Source organism: Leopardus geoffroyi, chromosome C1 (genome assembly GCF_018350155.1).
Source record: "Leopardus geoffroyi isolate Oge1 chromosome C1, O.geoffroyi_Oge1_pat1.0, whole genome shotgun sequence".
In the NCBI taxonomy this organism is placed as follows: Eukaryota; Metazoa; Chordata; class Mammalia; order Carnivora; family Felidae; genus Leopardus; species Leopardus geoffroyi.
In genome coordinates this window covers 140,603,770-140,614,207 of record NC_059328.1, presented here as the reverse complement: position 1 = coordinate 140,614,207, position 10,438 = coordinate 140,603,770, and the positions used below count along the sequence as shown (strand labels likewise).

Here is a 10,438-nt window from a genome sequence, read left to right as displayed (position 1 = left end):
CTGAGCAATAGCTACTTTCATATGACTTATTGACAACTCCACATGAATGTCCCTTTAGGCACCCTAAAACTCAAGATATCCCAAACTAAAGTCTTCATCTCTCTCCAAAAACCTGTTCTCCTGGAGGACAATACCTATGTGAAAGAAAACACTACTTGTGAACCTAACATACCTAGATTTAAATCCAGCTCTGGAAGCTTCAGAAATATACTTAACCTCTTTCTGCTTTAATTTCTTCATATTTAACATGAGAATAGTACCTCCATTTTCTGTATTTTTATGAGAATTAAAACAGATAATAGGAAAATCCCTATCCAAGTGCCACTACATAGTATACATTCCACAGATATTAATATTACTGAATTCCTAATACAGCAAAAGCAACACCTTTCACCAAGTATCCTAAGTCAAAAATTCAGGAGTTATCATCATACACCCTTCCAACCTATCTTCTAAATGGCAGCCAGAGGATCTTCCCAAGACACAAATCTGATGATGCCATGACTCTGCTTCAATCTTCCCAACTGCTTCTCGTTGTTCCCAGGATTACATCTATCTTAGTATTGTACTGAAGGCTGACTACGATCTAGCCCCTGTCTATGTCAAACTCATTATCTTGATTACTTGTAGATCTCCCCAAAAGCGTGCAGTGTTTTTGATTCCATAACTCTCTTCACACTGCTCCCTTTGCCTGAAATGTCCTCACCCCTCCACATCTTTTCTTGGTATTCAGGAAAACACCCATTCATGTTTCAGAATACAGTTCAAGCATCACCTCTGCTATGAAGTTACTCCTGACAGCCTCCTGCCATACTGTTGATCACTGACTCCTTTATCTCCCATCTGTAACTGACAGATGATTTCTATCATGGTAAAGATGAATAGCATATGGCTCCTGGTTTCAAAAAGCTTACAATCATTCAACCAGAAATCCTCTTATATAACCTGTACAAGTAAGCCAAAAAGAAATTATGAGGCACGAAAAATTGAGTTGTACATAACTTCAACACTCAGCTCAGTGGTCCCTTCTTAGAAGCCTTTCTGTGACTCCCAAGCTCTGAGATGTGTGTGTGCATATGTATAGTTATATGTTAGCTATATATAAACTCATTTACTCTTTACAGTGTATGGGGCAGGGGCACTATTATTATTCCTGTTTTACAGGTGAGGAAATTAAAGCAAAAAGAGACTAAGTAACTCATCTAACATTACTTACCCAGAAATACTGGCATGAAAAAAGTATGGACTTCAATTAATTAAAAAAAAAACACAATTGACAAATGAAAATTACATACTGTTTATAAATAAGTCGTTTGATATATATTTACTGAGCCTATTAAGGCCTGGCACACAAATAGAAAAAGCTAGGTGCCCTATGCTCGAAAACAGGGATTCGTGCAAAATTAACAAGTGTGATATAAAGAACCATAGATTGTAGCTCTTGGGGGGCAGTAAGAACGCCTTAGGGTGGAGGAATCTACCAAATAGTTCAATGAGTTGAGGCACCAAACGAAATGAAATGAGCCACTTAACCGAGACCAGAAGCACTCCTCCTTCCACGTCACCCAGCCTCACCTTTCCTCCTCCTACATCGCTTTTGCCCACTATCCAATGGAAGGTAGGCTCTACATACTTACTGTGCGCGTGCGCATCATCAATTCGACGATCCTTCGCATCGATGTTTTCGGAAGCAACTTCTTCAGCCTGGTCACTACCGGCGTCGACGCTACCTCTGCCGCCGCCGCCGCCATTTTGACGGCGGAAAGAGCGAGGGTCTGGGACAGCTGGAGGCGGCGGCGGTAACTGGTACGGATGGTTTCCGCCCGCGTTAGCCCCTCCAAGTTCGCCGGTCTTGGGGCCACAGCACTCGGTATTGCTTTTATTCCCACAGGGTCCCCGTGTCTCTCCCCAGTCTTGTCACTCTGTCTTTAGGCTGTTTTTCGCTTCCTCACTGTCAGCGGCGCTTGAACCCGCGTTTGGAGCTGTTATCAACCCCCGCCACTCCCCCCGGACCTGTCTTAAAATATACCTGCCTCGACGCTGGGGACTCAGGCTGGGTCACCGACTCCTCGTTCCCCGCCCTCATCCGGTCCGAGTTGCTTTTGGGGGTGGGGGGCACAAACCGGGAGGGCTGAGGGCAGCACGGCCTCCTCTGGTCAGGGATCTGTGCCCTTTAGGGGGAGGGGAAGACCCAATTCTGGCATTCTTGGGTTACAGAGAGAGCTTGGGCTTTAGCTTTAACGGTGGTGGAGAGAAGCATAGAATAGTCGGCGTTACCCGAGCTTTGTGTTGTTAGAGCTTAATTTGTCACTGGCCTCTTTTGTCCTTTCTCAGGAATAACTTTACGAAAGGAAAGGTATTTTGCGCCCTCTCTCCCCGCTGGAAATGGCCACTGTGAGTAAATTAGTCTCTTAAGCGGTATAATGGTTTGGGCACTTTTAGGAAATGGAGGATTTGGTTTAATTATGGCATTGGTGGCGTAATGTTTCTTGTGAAAAGTGTCAAGGGAAGGAAGGGGTGTGAAATTCTGTTCGTATGCTTTGAAGGTAGTTTGAAAAAAAACTTTCTCTTCAATACATATGTACTTGTTTCTGCAGATTCATTTTTGGAAATAAATTCAGTGCCAGCATCCTTCCAATATTTTTTAGAGACATTATTTCAGGAAATATTCAGAATCTATTTTTAAGCTTTTTTATTATTTTTATTTATTTATTTATTTTGGTTCGCTAACCTGAAAGTTTTCTAGCAGTTTCAGTATAGGAAGTAACCTTCCAAATCCTGCAAAATGAGAGCAAAAGGTATAATTCACATAGACCAGAAATATTTACTGATTGTAACTCTCCAATAATTAGACATATCCTCCCATAAGGAGTTGGTATAGGGGGACACTAGACATACATGAAATAGCTGCTTTAAAAAGTGTAAAGTAATTGGGGTGCCTGGGTGCTTCAGTTGGTTAAGCGTCCGACCCTTGGTTTTAGCTCAGGTCATGATCTTGGGGTTCCAAAGCCACGCATCGATCTCTGCACTGAGCATAAAACCTGCTTGGGATTCTCTCTTTCTCCCTCTGCCCCTCTCATGCTTGCTCTCTCTCAAAAGACATAAATAAAAACGATTGTAATTATTTCTTAAAAATTACACAGTGCAGGTTCAAAGCTTTGTGGAGAAGAGAAACTAGGGGTTTGGGATTACTTAAAGAAGCATTTAATCTTGAGTTTTGAAAGAAGAGTGAAGCTTAGATAATCAGAGATTTGAATGGAAGAACAGGAGGTATGTTCAAAGACACCCTCCCTTTCAGAAATCAAGAAGTCATTTCTGCCTTGTGGAATGTAAGATACGTGAAAGAGATTAGTGGGAAATAACGTTGGGTTGTGGAGTTGGAATCAAATAATAGCCTTGAGTGTCGCAGTATTTAGATTTGATTCTTTAAATTGTGGTCATTTTAGCAGAGCTGTGTTAGGAAGATTAATATGGCAGTAATTAGCCAGGATAATGCAATTAAACATGATATATTAAGAGTCTAATGATGTGACAGTAGGGACAAGTCATAAAAGTAGACCACTAGTCTTGACCCCATTTTAAGGTGAATTTTTACCTAGCCGAGGGAAGGTTGTAAAAGAAGCCTGTGATACTCTCAAAGGAGAAACCTTAATTAGAATAGAATATTAAGGTTTAACCTGCATTTGTGTGTGCATGCATGCTGAATGGCTGTCAGTAATGAAACATGCAAGTATGTCTTCAGCAACTTAGTTAGCATCCATAGCAAGAGTTGTCCATGCTCAGAAGCTGGACAGGTAAATCAGGATGCCTTGATAGGAATTTTGACAAATTGCAGTGTTCGCTACTGATGATGGGAGGAGCCTTCCATAGCTACGGTGATTTGTTGCTAACCAGTGCCATTTGAAAATAGGAATCCAGGGCTGCCAGCTCTTCCATGTTTCCAAGAACAGTGCTAAATATGGGCTTTTTGTGAAATCTACAATTTCTCAATGTTGATATTCAATTCAAGTTTCTTCTAACTGTGGATCACACAAAAATGTCTGTAGACGGATATGGATGAATTTCCTAGATGACCAGTTTTCGGTCTTTGGTATAGACCATATTTTCTGCTCACATGACCAAAAGCAGGATTTAGTCCTAAAATAGTATCTAAAAGACTGTTTCTCTTTTTATACTAATAAAGATTTTAGAATTGAACCTTAATAGCCTGTCATCTTCCCAAGTTTAGAATCCTAGGTTTGAAGTAATCATATAAAATACATAGTTGTCCTCATACTAAAATAAACTGACTGTTCTAATTTTTGAGTTATTTATTGGCTCACTTTTAGTTCTTACATTTACCAGTTGACCCAATGGCATAAAATCTGCCAAGTAAAGAATTAGAGGATCAAACAAGTTAGAAGATGAAATTTGAAACACGTTAGCACTGTCGTCAGCTATTCTTTCAGTGGATAAATTAGATACTTAATGGCTTATTTTGCCATTAAAATGAAACTTGGTGAGTAGATTTTCTTAGATTGGGAAAAAAACTCACATTTTACTGTAACTTTTGTTAAAAGCTTTACCATCAAGGAAAAATACCAAAGTAGAATTAGTGGCCTTGGTACTCAGAGGCTTAAATAATCCTTAATAGTATTAGGCAGTTGCTAAAATAATTTGGATAATCTTTCTTTTTCCTTTTTTACTTGTGAAGCAATGTATTATTACACATAATATTTTAGTAATCTTAAATAATATTAAATATAATATTTAATACTTTAATGTTAATGGTATATGGAACTGGTGTGGAAATAAGTAAAACAGTGCATGTAAGCACTTAGCACACAGAACCTAGCCAACAGTAACATCCATTGATTATTTACTATTTAATATTGTCCCCTTCAGATAATATTTTATTCAATCTTTTACTTTGAGGCCTTGCCTAAAATATTTTTGGAATTTAAAATTTATATTGCCTTTAGATCCTGAGCCATATTCTGTTAAATGTAAATGTCTTCAATTGTAAAGGTAAATTTCAATTACAGAAACACCCAAAAGTCTGAGTTTGTCTGGTAGGTTAAAATCTAATAACTATCACATTTGTTTCTTTGGGCAGGTTGGGTGCTAACCCAAGGGAGCATGTTTAAATTTTCAGGTGGGCAGAATACTCTTCAGACAGGCCTTGTACTCTGGAGACACATAAAGGAGGTTCTCTTTATCCAGATCTTGAAATTTGCTAGACCTAGAAGGAGAGGCAAAAGGGAAGAAATCTTATGGCAGTATAAAAGAAGGCAGAAAAATATGGGAAATGTTAGGTAGATGTTTTTACGTGACTAAAGAATAGAAAAGGGAAAGGACGGTAAAGCTAGTAAGAAATTATGCCAGAGAGGGGCGCCTGGGTGGCGCAGTCGGTTGAGCGTCCGACTTCAGCCAGGTCACGATCTCGCGGTCCGTGAGTTCGAGCCCCGCGTCGGGCTCTGGGCTGATGGCTCAGAGCCTGGAGCCTGTTTCTGATTCTGTGTCTCCCTCTCTCTCTGCCCCTCCCCCGTTCATGCTCTGTCTCTCTCTGTCCCAAAAATAAATAAACGTTGGAAAAAAAAAAAAAAAAAGAAAAGAAATTATGCCAGAGAGGTAGAAAGACCAGTTAGGATATTCTCTTCTATTTAAGATGAAAAAAAGGTCAGAATACCTAGGTTGAATTTCAGAATACTATATGAAAGGGATAATATTCTAAAATATCAAATGGCTACACTATTTCGATATTCTGGTGACTAGTTTACATGCCACCTCTCTAATCCCACTCCAGGCCCTACTGCCCTGAGTGGTACGTTCCTAAAAACATTCCTTGTTTTTATCAGTTTACACTATTCTTCCCTGCCTCCAGATTAAAATTCTGGTTTGTTGTCTTGATGTAATAAGTCCTTTACTGTGTAAAATACATAGTGTTTTATAATTGCCCACAACTTAACTTTCAAGCCTGTTTTTTACTGTATTCCCTTATCTATGTATCCTCATTGAACTTTTCACTGTTTTGAAAATACCTTTTATGACTATACATCTGTTCCTAAAGTCACTCACTGAAATGCCCCTTTCCTTCTCAACTTATTGCTGTTTCTTCAAAACCTAGTGTATCCTCTGAAATTTTTTTCCTACTCCCTTCCAAGGATCTCTTAATTGTTCAAATCTTTTAATAGCATTTCACAGATAATGTGGTATTTGTTCTTAAATATTACCTACTAAACAAGGAGTTGGCATTTTAGTTTTTTAATGCAAAGGGATAGATAAGTAAATATTTTAGGCTTTCTGCAGTCCCTGTGCAACTGTTTAACTGCCATTATGGCATGAAAACAGCAATAGACAATACATGAGGAAAATGGAAGTGGCTGTGATAGAATAAAACTTTATTTGCCAAAACAGCAAGCTATATTCAGCTATAGTTTGCCAACCCCTGCATTAAATTACTCTGACCCAAGTATTTTGCTAGAAGTTTTTGCGTGAAAGATGTTTACACGTTCACCCATTGTAACTGACCTCAGAGTCCAGGAAAAAAGGAGCAAAAAATGTACCACAAAGCTACGTACTAAAGGTTTTGAAAGTCCTTAAGAATGGAAAAATCTTATTTGTACTACGTTTTTAGTATTGTTCCTAAATAGGGCAACTTGTAGAAGTTCCTATTCTCTCTAATGTGGCACTCTTGATTCTGACCTTTATTGGAAAGGCCACATATTTTTACACAAAGTAACTTACTGTTTGTTTTTTAATAGACTTGTTTTTTAAAATTATATACATAATGCTTATCAAATGGTAGTTGCTCAATAATAGAATAAAATTTGGTTTTAAAAGATACATTGCAGTGTGAGGATTTGCCACAGATTGTCTAGAAGTATAAAATGTATGTTCAGAACAAATAGTTTTCATTTTTGTGTTATTCTTAGGTGCTGTGTAATAGAGCCAGATTAGTTTCCTATCTCCCAGGATTTTGCTCTTTAGTTAAAAGGGTTGTCCATCCCAAAGCCTTTTCAACTGCAGGATCTTCAGGTTCTGATGAGTCTCATGTGGCCACTACACCTCCAGATATATGTAAGTAAAACTTATTATTGATTTACATATAATTATTGCAGAACATTTTGAGTTGTGCTTTCTGTAATGTTTCTTGAGGTTTTACAAATCTTACAAGGTTAAGTTTATGCCATTAAAAATAAAATCAGCTCTGTATACATATTTATATTGGAGAACTACAATGAAAAAAAAAAGAATACATTTGGTTTTTAAAACTTATTTTCTTGAACTGTAGTTTCTATTGTAAACACACTTAGTCCTGCCTGAAACAAATCTTTTGATCCCATAAACTACTATCAATTATTTGCTGAATTTCTTAAATTTAGCTGGTGTTTTGTGTATATATACACATGCATATATTATTGAAATATGATTTGAATACTTGCATTAGATTCAGAAGTACAATATAATGATTCAGCAGTCCTATATGACACCGTCTTCAGATAAATGTACTCCTAATCCCCCTTACCTATTTCACCTATGGCCCTGCCCTCCTCCCCTCTGGCAAACACCAGTTTATTCTTTTTATTTGAGACCGTTTTGTTTCTTTTATATTTTAGTCATCTCACAAAAATTTGTTCTTCAAACTAGTTCTCTTTAATGTAGAAAAGAGGAAAGATTTTTTTTTTTTGGAATATAATTAATAGAGTGTATGTTAGTTTTAAGTATACAGTAAAATGATCAGTTTTGTACATTTCTCAGTGCTCATCAAGATAAGTATACTCTTGGTCTCCTCTATTTCACCCCTCCCCCACACATGCTTTCCTTCTGGAAACCACCAGTTCTCTGTATTAAAGACTATTTTTGTCCCCTTTTTTCTTAATTAAGAAAAAAAAGTTTGTCTTTTTCTAACTGAATTTTTTCTCTTAACATTATACCTTCTACATCCATCCATGTTGCTACAGATGGCAAGCTTTCATTATTTTTTATGGCTAAGTAATATTCCATTTTGTATGTATATCATATCTTTATACGTTCATCTGTTGGTGGGTATTTGGATTATTTCCATATCTTGGCTATTATAAGTAATGCTGCATTAAATATAGGGTCCATATGTCTTTTTCTTTTGTGTTTTCATTATCTTTGGGTAAATACCCAGTATTGCAGTTACTGGATCATTTGATAACTCGTTTTTTAAATTTTTAAAGAGTTTCCATTCTGTTTTGCACAATGGCTGCAATATAAGAATGCAGTTTCCCACCAACAGTGCGTGAGAGTTCCTTTTTCTCCACGTCCTTGTCAACCCAGGTTACTTCTTGCATTATTAATATTAGCTATTCTGATACAGGTATAAGGCTATATCACATTGTGGTTTGGGTTTGCCTTTCCCTGATGATTATTGATGTTGAGCATTTTTTCATGTGTCTGCCATCTATGTGTCTTAGACAAATGTCTCTTCAGGACCTCTGCCCCTGTTTTAATAGGATCTTTGTGTGTGTGTGTGTGTGTGTGTGTGTGTGTGTGTGTTAAGTTTTTTATATATATATTTTGGATATTGACCCCTTATCAGGTATATCATTTGAAAATATCTTTTCCCATTCAGTAATTTTTTTTTCTCTTGCTATTAATGGTTTCACTGTGCAAGACTGTTTCCTTTTGGTATAGTCCCAATAGTTTAATTTTGCTTTTGTTTCCCTTGCCCAAGGAGACATATCTAGAAAAAAGTTTCTATAGCCAATAATAAGGAAATTATTGCCTATGTTATTGAAGTGTAATGACATACAATGTTGTATTAGTTTCAGATGTACAACAGAGTAATTCAACACTTCTGAACATTATACAATGCTTACCACAAATGGAGTTACCATCGATCACCATATGATATTATTACAGTATTACTGACTGTATACCTATGCCTTACTTTTTCATCCTTCGGACTTAGTTTATTTTATAACTGAAAGTTTGTACCTCTTACTCTCTCACCTAATTAGCCCATAGTACTACCCACTTTCTCTCTGGAAACCACCACTTTTCCAGATTTGAGTATGTTTCTGCATTTTGTTTCTTCATTTGTTTTTTTATGTTTCACATGCAAATCATGTGGTATTTGTCCTTCTTTGTCTGGCTTATTTCACTGATTGTATCTTCCAGGTCCATCCGTCTGTGCTACAAATGGCAAGATTTCATTCTTTTCTTTATGGATGATTTATTCTATCGTGTGTATACACATGTTCTTTATTCATTTATCTATCAGTATACACTTAAGTTGTATGCTATAATGTTGTGTACATCAGGGTGCATATATCTTTTATTAATTTCAACATTCATTTGTTTTGAGGAAATACCCAAAGTGGAATTTCTAGATTGTCTGGTAATTCTATTTTTATTCTTCTTCAAGGAACCTCCACACTGTTTTCTACAGTGGCTGTGCACCAATTTGCCTCCTACTAGCAGAGGACAAGGGTTCTCTTTTCACATCCTCACCAACGCTTATTTCTTTTTGTCTAGCCATTCTGACTGGCATGAAAATGCTGTCGTATGAATCTATCAATATCGGAGTGAAGGAATGCTTGTTTTGTCATTTCTGTAATGATTTTCAGTTTTTCTCCAGCAAAGGCAAAATATCTTACAATGAGAAGTTTCAAAAAGGGTCCTGATTTTCACAAAATCATACACACACACACACACACACACACACACAGGTGAAACTGTTATTAAAACAACACCAAAATTGATGGGGCGCCTGGGTGGCGCAGTCGGTTGAGCGTCCGACTTCAGCCAGGTCACGATCTCGCGGTCCGTGAGTTCGAGCCCCGCGTCAGGCTCTGGGCTGATGGCTCAGAGCCTGGAGCCTGCTTCCGATTCTGTGTCTCCCTCTCTCTCTGCCCCTCCCCCGTTCATGCTCTGTCTCTCTCTGTCCCAAAAATAAATAAACATTGAAAAAAAAAAAAAAAAAACACCAAAATTGAAGTTTTACACCATCTTTATATTTTTCAAAGTACTCATATTGAGAAATGAAGATGGAGATAGTAGATGCTGTATGCTTCAGGGAAAATTTCTGAGCAAGCTCAACCCATGCCTCCTCAACTCATGACACCACTCTGGAGTCCTCCTTTGTAACGAACGTTGTACTCAGAGCGGGGAGATTGTTAGGGTGAGGAAAACTGATCTGCACGTAGGGATGATTTGTGAATATGAATATACCTGACAGACAAGGTGGAGAAGCATTCCAAGGAAAGGGGAGCACATATGCCAAGGAGGAGCTTTGAGGTTATGAATAATTAAATTGGGAATGCTAGCATGCAGGGTGGCCTGAGGCTATTAGAAAATTAAACGGAAGAGGTAGGCACGAGGCAGATGATAGAGGGCCTTATGCACCCAGCTGGTGACTTTGGATGTCACCCTTTAGGATGGTGATGTCCACAGAGGTCCTATGGGGCTCTGGACATTCTGGACAAAC

The 10,438-nt window shown here is 37.9% G+C and overlaps 1 protein-coding gene across 5 annotated transcripts in view; it reads left to right on the top strand.

The window, feature by feature from the left end:
- Positions 1–1,708: 1,708 nt before the first annotated feature.
- MMADHC (metabolism of cobalamin associated D) overlaps positions 1,709–10,438 on the top strand; it is a 37,835-nt gene continuing 29,105 nt past the window's right edge. The window contains exons 1-4 of one of the 5 annotated variants that reach the window (XM_045479769.1): positions 1,709–1,806; positions 1,892–2,089; positions 2,335–2,394; positions 6,915–7,059. In XM_045479769.1, coding sequence (XP_045335725.1) covers positions 2,386–2,394; positions 6,915–7,059 — 154 coding nt within the window. In that variant the 5' untranslated portion in view covers positions 1,709–1,806; positions 1,892–2,089; positions 2,335–2,385. Of the gene's footprint in view, positions 1,871–1,891; positions 2,090–2,334; positions 2,395–6,914; positions 7,060–10,438 lie in introns of all 5 variants that reach the window. The other 4 variants (XM_045479773.1, XM_045479772.1, XM_045479770.1 and 1 more) reach the window with 4 other exon arrangements.